This window comes from Styela clava, chromosome 7 (genome assembly GCF_964204865.1).
Source record: "Styela clava chromosome 7, kaStyClav1.hap1.2, whole genome shotgun sequence".
NCBI classification, from domain to species: Eukaryota; Metazoa; Chordata; class Ascidiacea; order Stolidobranchia; family Styelidae; genus Styela; species Styela clava.
Window position 1 is genome coordinate 15,854,769 of NC_135256.1, and position 20,380 is coordinate 15,875,148.

Below are 20,380 nucleotides of genomic sequence, written 5' to 3' on the forward strand. Positions count from 1 at the left end.
TTACATTAAATCATTTCGCGGCCTAAATGTTATAACATTATTTACGATAAATTTAGATCAAATATTAATTATTTGCGCATTATTTAAAATACCGTACTTATATGACATGCCTTCTCCGAAAATACAAAGTTATATCGCAAAACAATGCATTTTGTGACATTTATTTTGCACTCATGAAAATATTAATTTATTTTTCTAACTCAAGTCGACAATCCTATTTGCCAAGATTGACACAAGTTTGGTCGAGTGCCGGTGGTATTCAGGTCGACGATAAATCAAAATAAGTTGCCGCATTTGGTAAAGACAGGTAATCCTATTTGGCCGACATATTGCGATTTGCGAGGCATTGTGAAAAACATATTGAGCAATGCCAAGTCCGGACAGATATATAACGATAAAACCGGTAACAGAACATCAAATTTTGTAATAGAAAATGGATTTCGCGCAGAATAAACACGGGAAATCCCGTCGTAATGTTGTTTCTCTGCCGTCTCAATCGCTTTACCGATGCCGAAAGGACTAAGTTGCGTTGGTTCATTACGCAATTTCTCTTCCGTCTCTTGCTGTTTGATAAGCGCGACATTAATTATCACGACATTTACAAATAGACCATGTTTTATAAGTTGATCTCTTACATTCTTCACTCATTTCACCCGAAGAAGTTGAAACCAGGTGTGTTGGCGTCCATCGGTCTCGACACAATTCTATTCCTTATTTACGGTTAATATGTACATTGGCCATCTTAGATAAGTTGATAATAGGTTAGTAAATGACGCGTTATGCCCTCCCCATTTGCCTAACAAGAGAGAGAAAAACGGCTGCGAATACCGGAACTCTAACTTCTTTTACTTAAACTTTAATTTTTTACAATCGACGGAATTGACTGCTCTGAAGAGAGCTCGTTTCAATCGGGAAAGCGCTCGACCAATAATTACGACTTTACGTAATTCGTGACTTCGCTTGCGTAATTCGAAATAATTCCGTAATTCCGTAAATTTGTAAATTACGTGCAAGCCTAATGGGTATTAGGATTACACACTGCAGTATTCCAGATATCAGCCGTATATTAAGAAAGCTTGAAGGTGTCACAAAACCAAAACTAGGCACTGAAAACAGACATTTTTTGGATGAATGGCATCGTTTTTATTTCTTTATTGGAAAAAATCAAACCTCAGGGATTTGTCTTCCTTGCCAACAAAAGATTTCAGTTCTGAAGGAATACAACATTATGCGCCATTATGATCGGTTGACGCGCGTATTTCAAAATTTAATTCATACAAAAAGTCAAACAAACGTGTTCAAAAAAATGTAAAATGTGTAACATAACAAGCCTAGATGCTAGATGAGCAAGTAACTTCCTTAGTCACTGTCAGTTAGTTGCAAATTACTTGCTGAAACCGTGCTTGTTATTTATTTCTCGGAAATTCTATCAGGTAAATATTATAATTATTAATTTCATTACATAAAAAACTGCGATGCTAAGTGTATCTAAAATCAAGCTTAGAGCCTATTTCTCCTGAACCCCAGCCGTGTCGTCGCGCACTTTCCCTCGCTCCCCTTTTCTGGCCCTACAATTTATTCTACTGTGTATTGTGGCTCGCCGTCAATCAACTTGGGTGACCCCTCAGGTGCATCGTTTCTTAAATACATACCAATTTTTTAAGAATACAAATAGTTTTTTCATCGCTGATAGCAAATTATTTACCACCCCCTAAATTTCGAAACACCCCCCTAACATGAAAAGATGGGGAACCTACTGCACAGGAGCCTTCGAGCTGGTTATGTTCTACGCTAGCTTTCTGGTATCATAAAAGATAGTTAACCGCAACTAAATTCAGGCGAGTTTTGAGCTGCAGTAGAACCAGCACTGCCGAGACCATGAGCCTTCGGGCTGCGTAGTTGTATGGTGAAATGGAACTCTGACTGCTGCGAAAAGAATATATATTATAGATTTATAGTATTAATAAAGATTGCTACAGGCAGTAAAAATGTTCAGTCGAGCGGTTTTCCAGCTAATTTAGTAATCACTAAAGCAATACCAACTGTTTATCCTAGTTGTTGGCACACTTAGCTTAGGCAATCCTGCATACTGGTCAGTGGTTCCTGCGACTGAGTAATTTCTTCAAAAAATATTTAGGGAAACTTTTTATACTGTATATGAGGGTAATCACCGGAAGTTTGTCTTTCCATAACATATTTCTATCCCGGAGAGCATTTCTAACAGCTGAACTGTAAAAACGTTTGCCATCAACTAGGCTTTTCATGATACTGTCTCGCGGATTCAGGGTTTCACGTAAAAGATAAATATCATCCAAAAGCATATTTGTTGTATCAAAAAGTTGATATGCCTACTCCTCAATTGAAAGCTAGGTAAATAGTTTTTGTTCTATTACCATTTTAGTAATTCCTTCCATCTGTTTGCACCCCACGTGGACCCGAAACAATGAACTATGCAGGCTGCTTAGTGTCAGGGAGTTTATTACCTATTTTTAGAAGGAAGATTGTTCATTCTGCAACTGCAATGGTTGACAGAGATGCACCTTCTTATACCAAAGTTTGAAGACTGCTAGGCCAACAGGTGGATATTCATGCAGGCTGGTAGTGTGTAAAGGTGGGGAATTCGTTTTGAAATATTTTGCCCGTGAGCTACAGATTCTTGGTTATAGAATTCAAATGCATAGAGATAAGCACAGAGCCCGTAGTCTGTCCATGTCTCGAGTGTGTTGAATGCAAAGAAAATAACAGTTCACAACAGAAAAAGTTTGACCCTTTTATGAAAAAACCCTGAATTTGTTTCACAAACGCCCCTTGAAGGATCTGAACTAGTTTTCACGTGGTCCGTAAATATGCTTTCTTGTCTAAGCTTCAGATATGAATATTTATTTGGCTGACGGGAATATTCAGCATTAAATTATTTCGCAATGCTTCTTGAAGCGAATTCATTAAGCGTAGATTGCGGGTAGCCCAAGATATTCTTGGTTACATAGGTAGTTACAACAACTGTTCCAAATTATGAGTTGGGCAAATCTAATGTTAAAAGTGTTAAATGTTCAAGATTGAATTAACGACAAGTCAAATAATAATTGATTAAATCTGAAGCAACATCACAACTGAAAATACTCCAAATTTTGTAATTACAATGTTGTTGATTTTCTCATACAGATTATTTCAAAATTATCTTTATATGATTGATTATTCGTTGTATAAATGCTTTTCTCTTAAAACGCATTCAATTTTCGTTTATCAGTCAAATGCAAATTCAAATGTTACAGTATAATGTATGTTAAGAAATTAAACTTGTTCAAAAGAAAGATATATATAATGACAACTTCATCTGAAGTCTTCATGCAATGCCAGTCTTTTTATTTTCGCCAGTTAAAAGTACTTGGTCTTCACTCAACGTTTCGTTATCCGTAACGGAAAACTGGGGTTTTAGTTCGACTGCTGTTCCGTTCCCATTGATTTGAATGGATTCTTGCTCATTTTTCTTCTCTTCTGCTTTCTTTTTTGCCTGATCTTTAGCATATTTCTTTTTCGTGACAATGTGTAGTACGAGTATTGTGATGAGCGAAAATACGTTGAATATAATCATGAGTCCATAAAATCTGAGCCGATAACTTTCATTGTCATAAACCTGTATACAGAAATGTTTTTTCGTAGTATATTGGCGAGAAGATAATGATATAATGTTCACTCATAAAAGTTTAACATGCTACAATTATTTTTCCTAAAAACTGTACAGGATACAGTATTCTTACCTTCCTTACTCCCACGCAATGAACTACTAGATAAACATGTTTTAAATACTATATCGCTTTGCAGATTTACGACGTATTTAATTTTGTTTGCTCTACTTTATACTGCTGTTTAAACAGTTGAAGAAAAAACAATCACATCGGCGCATGAATATTTTACCTTGCAATATGCCTTGTCAGTGCAAGGTTTTCTACCCCAGTACAGGCATGCTGAATCTATAAGAGCACCGTAGACTAAAGGTCCAGGTATCCACGCAAGTAATCTGGTAAACAATAGATATATTCCGATACCAAATGCTTTGTCTTTAGGTTGAACTGATCTGAAAAATGAAATGAATTGCAATATTATTGACGTTCAAATCAAATCGCGCATGATGTTTCCTTATATACAGGGTGGTAAAAAAGTTACGCAAAATTAAGGTGAAATAATTTGTCATGGCAACGTTGAAAAAGTAACTGTTAAAAAGCGTCTGTCGTGAAATGTTCGAATGGCATTTCGCCGTAATTCAATACTGTTAACAGGTGTCAGTCGATAAATGTTTTAAATAGCATTTAATCTTAACTTCTGTTAATTTTGCGTTACTTTTTTATCACCCTGTATTAAACGAAGTTACAATAATATGAAAAAATCAACCAGACGACTGATTTGTTATGGTTACCTGATCATAAATATATACATGGGGGTTCCTGCTAATCCACTGAAGAAACTTGCGGCTCCTTTAAATGCCAGTGCCACAAAAAGTAAATTGGGACATTTGCTGAATTCGCATCTTTCCGGAGTGGCATATGCAGATTCTGGATCCTTGCCATTCGTCGCATTCATGCTTATACAACTGCATTCAGTGAATTTCTTAAAACAAGAAATTATTTGAATACTTTGTTGTTAGTATTTTTATTCTGGATTTTTTTAGTGTCACATATTTCATTGCCTTCCGATAATGTGGATTAGTATAAGCCATTAATAAAGCGCTCAATTGATCTCCCATATTATGTTGCTCGGTTGCATTTTGTTTTTCGTTCGTTTGCATCATACATAGGTCAGATGTGTGTGTACGCCCTACTTAACATCATTGCAATCAAAAATACACATAGCAAATATTTAACACGTATATTGACAAGCACCTTCTTCCGTTAACTTGTGTAAAGTCAATAGCTTGGTTGACTAAATAAGTGATGCTATTAAAAATTGATAGAAAATAAATATATATTGCTCCTTCTCATTTATAAAATAAAGTCGGTTGCTATAGTTCCCCTCTCCATTGACATTCATGGTATTACCAAGATACTATATTGCTGAGTTTACATTATAATTTGGTGCTGAATGAGGCGCCTTCGCAGTTGCTCTGAACCTGAATTCAGAAACAATACCAAATATGGGTCTTCCTAACGCGGTCCGCGGGAGGATTTTCGTTCCGAGTGTAGGCTACAACAACATCATTGAATGAGGCATAAAATGTTTATGCAGATGTGTTCACTCCAAACGGAATCGCCGGCACCTCTAAGATATTTTATATATAATTTTTATGTTGCTATTCGTGAACACCTTGTTCGCAAAGTAAAATTAGGTATTCGAAAACGCAAAATTATATTTGCGCAGAATTCTTGCTTGCCTTATAAAATAGTTACTAATATTATTACGTATATATATTGGTTGCTCATCTGTTAAGTATGGGAGCTCATGAAGACGAGATCTTCCCCATCCGTCCGCAATTTTTTTATTAATATTTGAAGCACTGCTTACCTTTGTTGATCCTACTTCTCCATCAGTTGATCCTGTGCAACCTGCGTGACAGGGTGAAATGTAAGAAATTCCATCGGACCCACAAACCGGTGTATAAGTGCCGTCGACGCATCCGCAGTTTATGTTGCAGGAACTGATTTCATTGGGAAGCGTTGGAATATCGCCGGATCTGTTGTTCGAAGAAAAAAATTGCAACAATAAATATATTATTCTTTCTCTTTTATGTATTTATTTTATATAAAAACCGGTATTTTAGTGAGTGTTGTCTTTGATATATCGACCAATATATATAATCTATGAACGCTCCAGTGTGTTGAATATATAAAGGAAGTAAGAAAATCCTCTTCACTAACTTTAAGTTGAAACTAAAACTGGCATTTACGTTATCTTCAAAGATTATTTTAACATTGAGTTTTTTGCGCAATGTGAGAAAACTGCGGTGCACTATGATGTCGCTTACGCCTCTGTATACGGAACGGTGATTCCCGCAATATCGATGGTTTCACATCCAACTGTCAGCATAGGTATAAGACATATTGCTGCACCAAGAGTTGATATTCCTATGAGCTTGGTAATACCAGGTGGTGTCAAATTATAACGTTTCATCAATATTGATCCGACAAGAGTTCCAACTACGACACAAGGTATGTTTATTACACCTACATAAAGTAAATAAAAAAAGTGAAAAATTGCAATATCTTTTGTGAAATACAGAACAATAAAGCATTGTAAAAATGTATTTCTATAATATATTAGTCATGCTTTATGGATTGAAATTTTCACCAGAATACATGAATGTAAATTTATATATGCGCAAAAAATTTAAAAAAAATTTCACCCGCTTTTTTTAAAAAATAAAATAATAACGCTCGTAACTGATATAACTAGACACAAATAGTTTTCCCTTTTTCTTACGAATGGCATACTCACCCATGAAAAAGTTTGCTCGTGAGGCGGATACTCCGAAGGCTACCTCTAAATATTTAGGTAAGAAATTTATAATTCCGACTAATGATGCACTTCCAAAATAAAATTTGAGTAAGATCAGCAAAAATATGGGATTGTTGAAGATACGTTTCAAAGTAGCGGGTATATCTCTGAAAAGAATAAAAATAACAGATATTGATCAAAACACAGCAATTCGACGAGATAAATGTGGTGGAAGCTCCCCAATGCAACACTGATATCCTTTATTACTACCAGAGGAAAATGCGTGCCGATTGAAACTGGATGTCAATTGAAACGTAGATTTTCCCCGATCTTGCGTTGTTGTGATTGTGACGCAACAATGTGAAATTGACGGCTCTGCAGGCAAACTGTGAAATCTCCAAAGATAACGTGCTGCGAGCATTGGAGAAAGTGATATGTCTATTGAAACATGAGTGGGGCTTCAAGAATTCATTAGTTAGGCGGTGGACTAGGGCAATAATAGTAACAGGGAAGTTTAATTTAGTTACATCCGGTCAATAAATTGTTGTTTTAACAAATTGTTAGTCAATATATCACAACTTTGTTCGGTGTCAGATTACCGGGGGTTCGCGTTGATTGTTTCGTGACTCCGGGGGTACTTGACAAAAAAAAGGTTGAGAACCCTTGAGCTAGAGCATTAAATAATTTAAAAATAGGGTAATATAATCTATAGCACAATTATTGAATTCGGCGAGTGGCGGCATTTTAGCCTCACCTAACTTCATCTTTGAACGTTGTCTGATTTTCTTCTTCTTTCATTTTTTCTTTTTCCACTTTGCCCTCGGCGTCTTCAGTCTTTTCGTCGGGTTCTAATTTTTGTTTTTTCTTTTTCTATTTTGAAAATATTTCCCATCATTTACTAAGTAATAAAGACATTCGAATACTAAATTTCAGATTATTTTAATTCTTTGGATTGGCTAAAACAGGGTGGTCCAAACCCAGGCCCGCGGGAAACATGTGGCCCGCCGCTTCGGAGAGTAATCAAAAAATCGCATTTTGTGTGATTTCGTCATAAAATTAATCAGAAAAATCTTTTGACATATTGTCGTCACTAATGTCACTGAATTAAATAGTGTTATGGCTAGCTGAGGCAATTAGCGAAGTTAAATAATATGCTTGTCAGTCTAAATTGTTATCTGGTTTTCTAACTTTTTGGTCGGGAATATATGCTAACAATATAGGCATCAGAAAAAACTAAAAATTGAATGCGGCTTCTATTAGCCTAGAATGGCTATGCCTGATAACTATGTGTTTGCACAATAAAAGTGTTTGTTTTGTATTGCACTGTTCACCTATTCTTAGCTTTATTGTGGCCCGCGAACAATGCAAAAATAATTTTGTGGCCCGCGGAGCCGACAACCTCGGACCACCCTGGGCTAGAATATTCCATATATATTGATTTTAAAAAATAATAGACTGCTGACGTTTCGAGGTCGACAAATTCAGGAGCGAATGCCCACCACAGTACGTCATTATAACGGAGACAGTTGATCACAAAATCTTTTTATCGTAATATGCACCAGTTATGTATGAATGAACCCAATGAATCGACGGGATCTAGTCATATACCTTCATTTCTTGTTTCTTCATAGTCTTCGGAAAAAACAAGAATGGAATCATCGTGATCGCGATTCCACTTGTGCAAATAATCAAACCAAGCCACCACGCTCCAACCCAACTCGGATGTGTTGGTGTTATCGTTATTTCAGCTGTTCAAACAAAATTACTACTATCAATCTGCGTTACACTCAATTACAAACTATAAATTATTTATGCTATTTATTTTATTTATGCTATGTACCTGTATCCACCCATCCAATGTCCACCCACCATTTAAGTACGACAGAACTGAGAACATATCCAATCATGGGACCGAGAAGCGCTATTGATGTTGTTAAACCTGAAACATATGGGTTTTTTCATAGAAAGTATAGTAATGCAAAGTAACAAAACAACATATTAACGTCATATACATGGAAGTGAGAGTTGAGTATTCAAAGTACTAAACATACAATATAATATGAGAATTATCGGACAAAGAGTTACAAAAATAATGTATGCAATTATTTCAACGAACGGCGCAAGATATTTTCACAATCGGATATGTGTACATTTGTTACCTGATTTTTCGTGTGCATTCAAATAGTATTATGTTCTATTACCTATGGGGTGCATGAATTACTTTCACGTAATTTGAGTCAACGCCATCATCCTACCTAAATATAATGGAGAGTTTCTTTCATGAGCAAAGTCATCGATGTAGGATAGACCAAGTGGTTGAATTGGAGTTCCTCCAACACCATTCACCATCATTCCAACAACTAGTAATATATAAAGTTGATTCGTCGGCGTTTTGTTTTCACAATTATTGTTTGAAATGTCCGTGACACTAGAATAAGATAGAAGGCAACATGAAAAGGTATCCAACCAAAATTGAAAGCAATTTATAAAGGCACGAGAAAGCAACAGTAATCAGTCACATTTCACTGAATAATCTTTTAACATTTGAAATGCGCCATTTAGCGACATTTATTAGGGATCTTCAATTTGTATTACATATATATGGCATGAAAATAAACACAAGTTGGTTGTGAATTATTGATGAAAGAATTCATGATAATTTAAGAGTCAATATATCAGTCTCGTATTATTATTTTTCTAAGGTACCTTTGGAATCATCTTTGACAATTAGCATCTTTGGTCGTTATACTAAACTTATACCTACCGGGGCGTAAGAAATAAATTTAATTATAAACCAATTTCATTAAATTGGTTTGGACGGAATAGCAAGTGCAGTTTCAAGTATTTTAACTCCGGTATACTACCTTGAACTAAAATATATTCTTCCAGCTTCTCATGCTGGTGAAATTATAAGCGATTGTAACTTTTAGAATTTCGGACAAGTAACTTATGTCGCTTTTGTTTAAATTTTGTTTGTATTCAAGTTTTTTTCGCTCTTTAAAATGGATAATTTAAGAGATTGAACAAAAATTTGGGAAATATAATAAAACTTACTTATCAGCACATTCTCTTATTTGAGCTGTAGATGTATTCGAGCTCACGTCATCGTACTCATATCTTCCTCCAAGAAATTGCGGCAAAGTTACGATCAAGTTACCAGTTACTAGCAATACGGATCCACAAAATATAGCACGAGGCCTGCAAGTATGTGAGGGTGGAACTATGTAAATGAGATGATTAAAAATGCTTAATTTTACCTCAAACCAGATATTTATAAACTGAAACAAATCACCTAACTGTCTGAAAGGCCACCCCCAAAACTGTCTCGGCCTAAGACATTAAGAATTTTTTCACTATGAATAAAGAAAATTTTCAGAACAAAATATTGTGTAATATATTTGATGTTCATCGCTACACTTTTCATGATTAATAAACCTTTATACATCATTGTCTCGTACATCATAATTGGGTCCCATTTCCTATGAACGAAGTAAATTTCTTCGAGTATAGCTGTAGTCTAATACTCGTTGACAATTTAAATTGTCGACAGTGAGCAACCTAAAATGCATCATCTAAGCCGATTCTACTGCTGGTTGCTGGTTGAATAATTATCACTTATATTGTTCAATGTAATTTGAAAAACCTTTCTGTTTTAACGAAATACTTTCTTTGTCGTTATCGACGCTATTGTGTACAACATTAAGTATTACGTTTGCCATAAGAATCATACCGTACCTGTGCCACCGAGATCCAAAATAACTGACAAACAACAACATTGTCAAGTTTCCTATTTGAAAACTGGAAGCAAGCAATGCAATAATTGTGCTTGGTAGATCGAAGCGTCGTTCGAGTGTAGTGAGCGAACTCTTCTTCATTACACCAGCCATGATCTGAATAAAAAAATGTTTTGCTTGTTGAAAACGAATTGCACAAATGGACCATACTACTAAATTATATTGTTGTTGTTGAAATTATCTTATTGTTGTTGTTGGAATAAAATAGCTTTCTCCTCATTTAATGCATACATTAGGAGATAATTTCGTATGGTCTTTTTGATTGCAATCTGCTACTTGCCAATAGGTCGTTGAGTTAATTTCGACACAACCACGACAAACCTCAACCATTCGAAAAGGAATTAAAAATTAGCATTGGTAACTCAAGATGCTTTCATTCATCTCTTGTCTTTATCAAGGGAAGGACAAATCATATGGTTATCGCGTTTTTGGCCCGATTCTTTGCTTGAACTACATTTACCACATAAATCATTTTGCTAAAATACAAAACAAAATCAAAATATTTGAAACTCACGTCAGTAAGGACAAGAATTCCATAGCACGCTACAAATGTTCTAATATCTCCGAAACATCCTTTTCTCTCCGCCATTTTAAAATTGGATTTTAATTAAAAGTTAGTCCAGAATGCCTCGGCAAGGTACAGTGATATTGTGCTGTGTTGGATTTTCATAGTATAATGAAATGAGTAGATACTTTTGAGTGGGGTTTTATATGCAGGTCAATATGCACACCGTAAAAATGTTCAGTTGGTTTCCTGTCTTAAATCTGTAACTGTGAATTCGGTTTAATATCGAAGGAGCGTTGTCAAGCTTGGAGTGACGATTTTCGATCTAGTGAATGGTTGCTTAAATCAATATTTTGTTGTATGATAAGTACGTTTACTTTGTAAACAACATATGAGTTGAACCGCAATCATATATTGTAGTTCGAGTTACGAATTACCGGTTTTAGACAACAGGTACTCTGTATTCGCGGTTCCAAATCAAATGGTTTACTTTTATTGACCCGCGATGAATAAGCATAAATTATAGATGACTTATTACTAACCTCTGTTCCAACATGCTTACGAAGGTGAAAAGTGCTGAATCACGAAGACAAATGCAAACTCGGGAAGGTCGATGGCCCGTTTGAAACTATACAAACCAAGCCTGTTTTGCGATGACAAGCGAATAGTCGTTTAATTGCGCTATCTAAAAATCATTTGAATATAAATTGGATTACTGATTATAAATTGAATTACAATATATGAAAAATGAAATTTTGCATCTTATAGCTGTAGCATATCTAATTTAAAAAATAGGAATGAAACGTCTTCAATGGAATGTTAACACAAACCAAGAATCCTCATTGAAAATTGACATACTCAACAACTCTTCTTATTGAATAAAAAGCCTGTGAATAACAGGATATCTCAAAGAATTTTCTTATTGAAGTAATGAATCGTCAGATTCCCTCCTATCAGTTTTAAATCGGTTGTTTGTTCCAAAAATTTCCCTGCTTTTCCTATATCTAAAATAGAACGTAAATCAAATGTTACTGTTCTGCCACATGCACGACGTCCAGTCAAACTGAGAACTATGTATATGATATGCCACTCAATTTGCTCGTAAGTATATCATCATTTTCTTAATTATCTTTTTTGCAAATTTTCCCGGCATAAGACTTGTTATTTATATCAGTAAGGCTAAGCTTCATTCGATGCTAAAGTGGTATCTGCATCCAATGACGATTTTATCTCAAACGCATATTTTTTTATCTGTAACACTTGTCTGAAACAACAATATGAGCTGTAGAAACTAGAAATTTATAAACTAACACAAATTAGCACATGATTGAGAAACAGCACATTAATCCCATACCCCAAGTAATAATGGACTATTTACAGTAGTTGACAATGTTAATAAATGGTTCTTCCTGCCATTAAATTTATTGTGTTTGAGTGATTATCTTGAAAAAGATGAGCAACAGCAAATATTATTTTTGAATACATTGTAATCTTATATCTTCCCTTTTTTCAATTAGTGTTCTAAAGCTGAATTACGGAATTAAAGTTCATTCAAACCTCGCGGTTAGAAATTAGTTAAAATTAGAAATTAGTGTTAGAATCACATCAGGTCGTTGAACTGCTTGTACAATGAGTGATATTGTTGCTTCCGGATCAACATGCAACACGCATTTCCTTTTAAACATACTTAATCACTTTACAGTTGCAATCGTAAACGTCATAATCAAGCATATTCAAATACTTCTAAGCAATATATTGGCCGTATTCAATCTATCGGCCACTAATAGCACTTGCATATTCCATTATAAGTTGGCTTACACTTCGTCCCGGTTTAGCCGGGACAGTCCCGCTTTTCACCCCGGCGATAAACCTAAATATCCCGGTTTTGCAGTATGATAGTCAAAAATAAATTTTCAATTCCATACTATTACAAAATTGCTTTTTTTAACCGGAGGCAGCCGATTTACCATTCTGATTCTCCCTTCACTAGTTCAGATAGAGAGACAAATTGTTATGTCATAGTTATGATATGAACCATGCACTAATTCAACTCAATATCCAACTGTACCTTCGTTAGATCGTCAGAATGCCCAAAACAAAGTGAAAGTTTTCTAATGAGTTGAACGATTTCCATTATTTGGAGCCAAGATCAAACTATCACTAAGCCTCACAACAACTTGAAGTTGCCGAACACTTGCATGCGCAGCCGTTAACTGTTTACGGAAAAAGTTTACAACATCCTACTAGCTCTTGTATACTGAGAACTGAAGTGAGAATTGGCGTGCGGTACAACCTGACTAATTACTATTACAAAGAGATGTAAACTGTAGGACTAAATAAAGTCTATGATCTACAAAACAAATTAATCAACGATCGGATAATGAACATTTACAAACAAAAAATATAATGAGTTCATAAATATTTCTTAAATGGTGATGATGAAATATATATTACAACTTTTGGAAATAGAAAGACTAAACGTGTCTGCAATACTAACACATAAACATATCAATAAGCTTAATTCCAAAATTATAAAACGAATTAAAGCTTTTCAGTATCTCAATAGTTAATTGATAAAGTACAAGATTTCCAGAACCTTCCGGGAATCTTTTAAATATATTCATTGAACTACATAATCATCAATGAGAATTATAAAAATGTTCCAAATTTGATAAAAAAAAATGTGTACTTAACTTTAGCCTATCGAACAATTACAATAATTTGTTCAGACTTTCCGAATGTTTTCCCTAACCCTAACCACTAATCAAATCGGTCCCGTTGTCTCAAAATTGGACAACACATTTTATTTGTGTTATATATCATTGTTAGACACGAAATTCTCCCAGTTGTTTTTCCAGTAGGTCATTACTTTTTTTTTGTTCAGCCCCTTCACTATTTTCAGTCGCGCCGTCGCAAAGTGTTTCTGTCCCAAAGCAGTCAAGACGATCTATTTACACTGGGCTAAATGAACTGCGTGATTTCAATGCCTAAGTTCGACGAAATATATTTCATACAGATCAATAGATGTATTTTGTGTGACATAATATAGAAATTTCATCTCAATGTTATTGATAAGCACTGGTAAAATAAAATTCGAAATATAGGAACAATAAATATAACTTGTTGTCGATAGAAAAATGGTTTAAGATCTTCGTTCTCATTTTTATCAAAATTAATCTTACACAAAACTTAAACATTTCTTGAACACAATTTAACGTTGAAAACTTAAAGTTAGATTATACATAATTGTTGCTGTAATTGAAGTAGCATATGTAAAATTCAACAGAAGTCAAAGTTTTATTCGACAGACGCGTCAGAAAGTCAACTATACGAAAATAGGTGTCAAGCGCTAGTATTGAGTTCTAGATAAGATACTGTACAACTATAATGTTAGTCTCAAGTAGAAAAAAAAATGGAAATAAAAAATATATACAATAATAAAAAAGAAATCCCGACTTGGTAATTACAATCGATTAGGGAAATATTGGTCTGTAAACACATGTACATCCAACGGCAAGTTTGACGTATCGTAATCGAAACCCATCCTCCATTCTTCGAACCTCATGTTTTACGTAGACGGCTTCACTGTAATGATCAAGCATAGGCTTCGGAATTCCTGTTGACAAGTCCACACAATATCGGCAAGTACAGCATACAACTGGGAAAGTTTCTGGCAATCGAGTAGGATCGATATCGAGTCTAAAAATTAAATTATTAATAGTATGGGAAGATATTTAATCTCCAGTTCATTGCGAAAATCTATTCAAAGAACTGCTTTATATTTTTACATACCATGAAGAACAAACACTCGATGTGCAAATTAGAAGTGATTTGGTTCAACTGTCGACTCATTTTGTTCGAATACCAAGGGTCTCTTCTCAACTTGCAAACTCGAGAAGCAAGGTCATACAATGGTGGGTGCAACTTTGGTACGCGACCTTACTTGCTTAGCGTAATCTTAATCGCATATCAAAGTATGCTTTTAATCTCAAGACATTCTGATAGAATTCAGTTTCTAGCTAAAATCACTGAGATCGCATACCAAAGTAGCAGCCAATGGTGTTAACTTATGTAGTTCACGACGCAGCAATACGTGATAACCAAACTCATTCATTGTTTCGGAGTATATTCAATTGAACTGGCTATGGACCCTATTATACTTGAACAATTTTTTTAGTATTTTTGGATAGAGGTCTAACTGGTGACTATTGGGTAATCAGCAACGTACCCACAATATGCTTAACAATGTTCTAATAATAACTAATATATATAAATTATTTCAGAGTAAATATTGAACCATTTTTCTATTTTGAAAACCAAAATTAAATATTTTAATTTGTTTTTAAGAGACAATTCATTTACTTTGTTATCCACGGCGAAACGCTTATTTCATGATTTTCTTCATGGGAATGAGTGGAGTATCCATCAATATAAGGACAGTGAACTGGTGAGTCAACAATAGAAGCGCAATCAGCCTAAAATAAACAAAGACATAAAATTGTATTTACTCTAATTGAATTTATTACAATAAATTTATTAGAGGATTCAGAGAAGATTTATTTGACTGAAAAAGACTGTGTCTCAATTGGAATATATATGGACAACGATTTTTCAATTTTCATGGTCCGGGGAACAGCTGTAATTTGACTGTCTCATTTAATAAGTGAGTTTCTTTTTTATTTTCGAAATCTCACAACATAGTTTCGAAAATATACAAATTTATAAATTGATACCCAAGACGTCGTCAGTGATGTGAATGTATGGCAAAAATATATTGTAAGTTTGACATATATGTAATGACTTAAGAAACATGAAGTAGAATTTCTGAAACTCACCATTTTTCTACTGATTTTTCGATACATTGGCCGACCTGCAGACTCTTTAATATTGTTTCTGAAATTAGAAAATAAATGTAGTTTTTCCGATACTTAGATTGCAAAAGCTCCAATTGTTTTTATCGTTCACGTTCTATTGTATATTTTTGTTGGCTTCGCGACGTCAGCTTTTGTGCCTAATCTTGCTGATTTTGAAAAATTCTGCGCCATTCGAATTTTGCGTTATTAAATGTCGGCCACTAAGCTTTTGCTGGGCGAATGCGACGGTTCACAATGATTTGTACAAATACTATAGTATATATTAAAAAATTTGTATTATATAATATATAAATGTATACAGCATTATCAAGATCCAATGTTTATATACATGTCTATTATACATTGTCTTTATCCACTGCAGCTTGTCGGTCTAAAGAAAATATACTACGCTGTACATACAAAATGATCGCGTCTCTTATGAGAAAAGTCACTGAGCTAACGTGGTTAGGATAGAAAATATAAATATAAAGCAATACGCACGTAGATATATAGCGAGCATTTGTTTCTGAAGCCCGACGGGGTGAACACATAGAAATCCGCAGCTGCAGCAGTACGAGCATAGCAATTGCTGAGTTTGAATTCTGTGATAAATGAATTACATAAGTTATAAGTGAAAACGACAATTAACTCTGTAATTCGCCCCTCTGTTTTATAAACAAAAAATGCTACAGTGCTTTCTGACGGCAATTGCCTGTTTTTTTTTTATCTACGTTGGCACGTTACCAACATACTGCTACATTGGCAGAGAATCCCTGCGGACGATTTATCTTCAACTTCAACAAAAATATTGATTGGCTTTAATTTGCCGTATTTTTGTAATTCGTTCTTCTGTTACCCATACCTAATTTTCATATAGTCAAAGTAAGTCTTAAATAAAAAGTCACGTCATTTCAACTTGCTCAATGCCATCTATGCAATACTACTTTGACAATTTTTGTTTTGAATTACTCACTTTGAACATTTCTGATGTTGCCACTTTGTCGTTTGCTGAACAAGTGTATTTATATATTGTTATGATGCCAACTGATTCAAAAGTATTGTTGTTGATGTCCAGATGCGGTGTAAACAAACTTGCATATATCCCAGGCCTATACGGCTGTTGTTTTCTTCGACTGTAAATGTAATCTTCACTCGCAACGACTCTTTTTATACATTAGACATCAGTTCCGCTTTGTTAAACCAGGGCATTCGTGTTAAACCCATTATCAAAATATTAGAAAATTTTACGTGAAAATAAACTTTCGTTTTTGTAGACGCTAGCACCAACGTGGTCGAACGACATTGTTGCATTCTTGAAATTTAGTCCTGAGCTGCCAGACTGCCAGAGCATTTATTCTAACAGCTTACAACAATGGATATATTTGAAGGGTTCTCGTAACGGAAACGACGAGAATTAACTTTGAAATACCTCATTTTCAGTTGACGTCAATTCAGATTTTGTTTCTCCTGGACGATGAAACTTAATAAATAAAGGTACATAAATATAAATAGCTGCATGTGTAACCTCGTCTGCTGTTATACAGTCACGCAACATTTAAAATTGTTTGGCCAATATTCAAGGTATTTAAATAGTGTTCACATCTGTTTTATTTATAGCGATAGCAGCAGGGAATAGAATGCATTTTGTGGTTGAAATATTTTAGCAGACTATAATAGTAAACGAGGCATTTCGCAAATTATTTTGCTCTGTTCAAAGTTATTTCAATGCAAAACTAGAAAGCGATATTCTTCAGGAAACCAGATTGTAATTCATGGTTACGCCAGCTTGGAATAGGGTTAGGCAAACGTCTGGCTTCGTCGTATTTATATTCTGAATTCAAATTCTAAAAGCACTTTCACGCGAAGTGGTTTAAATTTTCAAGAATAAGGTGTGTGTTTTTGATAAAATTTGTAACAAAATTACATTTATGCACGTCAATACTTTTCTAAAGCTTTAGAAAAAAATTGCTACGGAGTATCGCGTGACGAACTAAACCGCCTAGCCCCGAACTGCGTTCCCCCACGCCTTCTTAATCCGTATAAGCATAACGTTATCGTTGATTCAGCCTTGCTTCTAATATGTAAAATTGATATCCATCCGTACTTATATACGCTTCATGATATATTTTCAGTTTACATGAAATTCTACACTGTACCGATACAAGGCTAGTGCCGTCGCTTCTATTTAAGGCTTTGTCCGCATAATCAGTTCAAAATAGTCATGTCACGTACTTGCTAGGAATGTTGCATGATTTGTGGGTGCGGATAAATAAGTCATTTTATTAAAGCCCCAGATTTACAAAATGACGGGTTTTCAAGATTTACTTTGGCGTCACGAAATCATTGACTACGAACACACTACGAAATTTCCACGTAACGGCTCCTGAAACGCTCTCTGCGTTCGGATTTTTCGCGGTATAATAATTTTTCTGTTTCGTAGTATTCAATCTATGACAACTACAAGAATTCAAAATGTCTCTCTATTTAAATTTTTTGTGTTCAAGGTAAATCGCGGTTGCGACGACTCACGACAAAATAAACTCATTGCCGATTTAAAATACCACGCCAATCCGCGGACATAATAATGTGTGACCAACTGCCCAATTATATTTAGTTTTCGAGTTCCACCGGGAAATCATGTGTACAAGACGTTAGATGTTAAAACATTATTTGCGATTAATTTAAGTCAAATTATATTTTTCATGACACCCCGTTTCCGAAAATACAAAGTTAGATGTTAAAACATTATTTGCGATTAATTTAGATCAAGTTTTATTTTTTACGGCATCTCGTTTCGGAAAATACAAAGTTATATCGCAAAACAAGGCGTTTTGTTACATTTATTTTGCACTTCCAATGAAATACATATTTCACGGAATTCCATCAGCCAACGAATCTGTTCCTATCGTCCACGTTTGGTCGAGTGTCGGGCGGTATTTTGGTTGGCGATAAAGTAAAAAGTTCCTATCGTCCAAGCTTGACACACGTTTGGTCGAGTGTCAGGCGGTATTTTAGTTGGCGATAAATTAAAAAGTTGCCACACGTAGTCGGTGAAGACAGTCAGTCCTCAACTATTGACTGACATTATGCAAAACGTATCGCCAAGTCTGTGTAAATATATGTATAACGATGATAACTGAAAATTAAGATTTTGTAATGGAAATGAATTTGTCTATAGATGTTATTTTACGAGTTTTGCTCACAGAAAATAAACACGCTGACATACTTGCTTGCATTTGATTGTTGTTAAATTTATTTTACACCATTAATTAACCCGTCCTACCAAGTGAAGGCAATCTTACGGCCTCGGTCTGGTCTGTGTGTTTTCGGCGCCCACGTATTGATAATAATTAGGAATGTTTTTTCAGACCTATTTTATTTTAACATATAAGTATTTAGGGATCACTCAAATTTTGAACAATTCAAAGCAAAAAGTAATTTGTTAAAAAAAAATTCTTAGACCTCATTGTCCTGTTTGGTAACAAATAAAATCCAATGCTCAGGGTATTTTCAATTAAATACAAAGTTGTAGTACATCAACATTTTTAAAATTGTAGGCCTAATCCATAAACTGGGTGAAAGAATTCCCACATTTGAATAAAAAAAATAGTATAGGATTCGGTATTCTGGATTCGATTTAAGTATTCTAGAATAGTAAATTATCCTATATTGCCCATCCCTAAGTATTGGTAGTAAATTTTGAAGATGTTAGGCAAGCCAAGAAGTCTGTAATTGTTGTGTATTGTTAACACACAGTAAATATTTTTTGCATTGCTCAATAGTGATGAAGTAAACAATTGATTGGAATTTTACACGTCTTATGTAAACGTTTAAGCAGGAAATACATTAAAGCGCATAATCATACGTTTATTGCGTGCTTAAATTTACTCAAAACTTTGTTTGACGTTAGCAGATATTGCAAACTGAGCGTAAAAAGGAGAATGTATGACGATCACTATTAGAGTATGACTTTATACATACGACAGTGAATGGCGAAGTTGAACTCCGAAGCGTTTTATGCCTGAACATCTGAGAAATGACGCTATGAGACAAACACTCTTACAGCGCCATCCTAATATAAAACAACCTGCCCACCACAAAAGCATTTTTTTAATGCAAAAAAGGGGAGGGTGCGAAGTGTGTAAAATTTTCCAAAGGGGGGCGCGGTTCAAAAAGTTTAAGAACCAGTGGCCTCTAGCACATCTATGAAAGCTAATTTAAACTCATTTTCCTTTTTTTTGCCATAAGGCCTGTGTGAGACCGTACTAAAATGGCGACAGATAGCATAAACACATGTATACTATATAATATTGCTTTTCACCAACAAAATTAGGAACGGTACTAAATACTCACGTAGTGGATAAATCTTTCAATTATGAGCCGTTAATGTTTTCGGAAACTAAATTAATGTATCGCATACCATAAGTATGCAAATTACTAAACAGATAGCCGATACAAATCACGGTATTAATGGATTGTCCAAAACGAGAGTTTCTTGCACGTTTTGCAAAATTTCTAGTCCTCTGTGGAAGGTCTTGTGATGTTGTTCGGACGGCGCATTCATTATTTAGTACGGAAATGGGAAAGTATCATAACTTGAATTATAGATAACACAAAAGATGCAAAAAAACATTAGTTCGCGATTTGAATATTTTTTTTGTCTTTAATTGTTTCATACTCAACAATTATATACCCAACAGTAAGCTACCAGTCTAAGTTTCGTATTAAAGGTTTCACAGCAAATCATTGTATGTATTTGAAGAGATACTTGACAAAGATACATTGATTACAATTTTAATAGT

The 20,380-nt window shown here is 34.7% G+C and overlaps 2 protein-coding genes across 4 annotated transcripts; both read right to left on the reverse strand.

Annotated features, from left to right (window-relative positions):
* Nucleotides 1-2,408: 2,408 nt before the first annotated feature.
* Nucleotides 2,409-11,736, reverse strand: LOC120327654 (solute carrier organic anion transporter family member 2A1-like). Of its 3 annotated transcripts, none has more exons than XM_039393985.2 (15): nt 11,556-11,736; nt 11,268-11,410; nt 10,735-10,873; nt 10,162-10,316; nt 9,481-9,624; nt 8,682-8,854; nt 8,267-8,365; nt 8,035-8,174; nt 7,181-7,296; nt 6,427-6,593; nt 5,957-6,155; nt 5,497-5,665; nt 4,415-4,605; nt 3,916-4,075; nt 2,409-3,634 (listed from the first exon to the last, which is right to left on the reverse strand). In XM_039393985.2, exons 3-15 carry the CDS (start codon nt 10,807-10,809, stop codon nt 3,344-3,346), a joined length of 2,079 nt encoding a protein of 692 aa, XP_039249919.2. In that variant the 5' UTR covers nt 10,810-10,873; nt 11,268-11,410; nt 11,556-11,736; the 3' UTR covers nt 2,409-3,343. The 3 variants fall into 3 exon arrangements, with proteins under 3 accessions (XP_039249919.2, XP_039249920.2, XP_039249921.2); XM_039393986.2 differs by having other exon boundaries at nt 11,584-11,734; XM_039393987.2 differs by lacking the exon at nt 10,735-10,873 and having other exon boundaries at nt 2,410-3,634.
* Nucleotides 11,737-13,758: 2,022 nt separating this feature from the next.
* LOC120328775 (uncharacterized) lies at nt 13,759-17,058 on the reverse strand. Its single transcript, XM_078114755.1, has 6 exons — nt 17,008-17,058; nt 16,552-16,711; nt 16,080-16,180; nt 15,561-15,618; nt 15,088-15,200; nt 13,759-14,424 (listed from the first exon to the last, which is right to left on the reverse strand). The coding sequence occupies exons 1-6, from the start codon at nt 17,010-17,012 to the stop codon at nt 14,199-14,201; spliced, it is 663 nt and encodes a 220-aa protein (XP_077970881.1). The 5' UTR covers nt 17,013-17,058; the 3' UTR covers nt 13,759-14,198.
* Between the last annotated feature and the right edge of the window lie 3,322 nt (nt 17,059-20,380).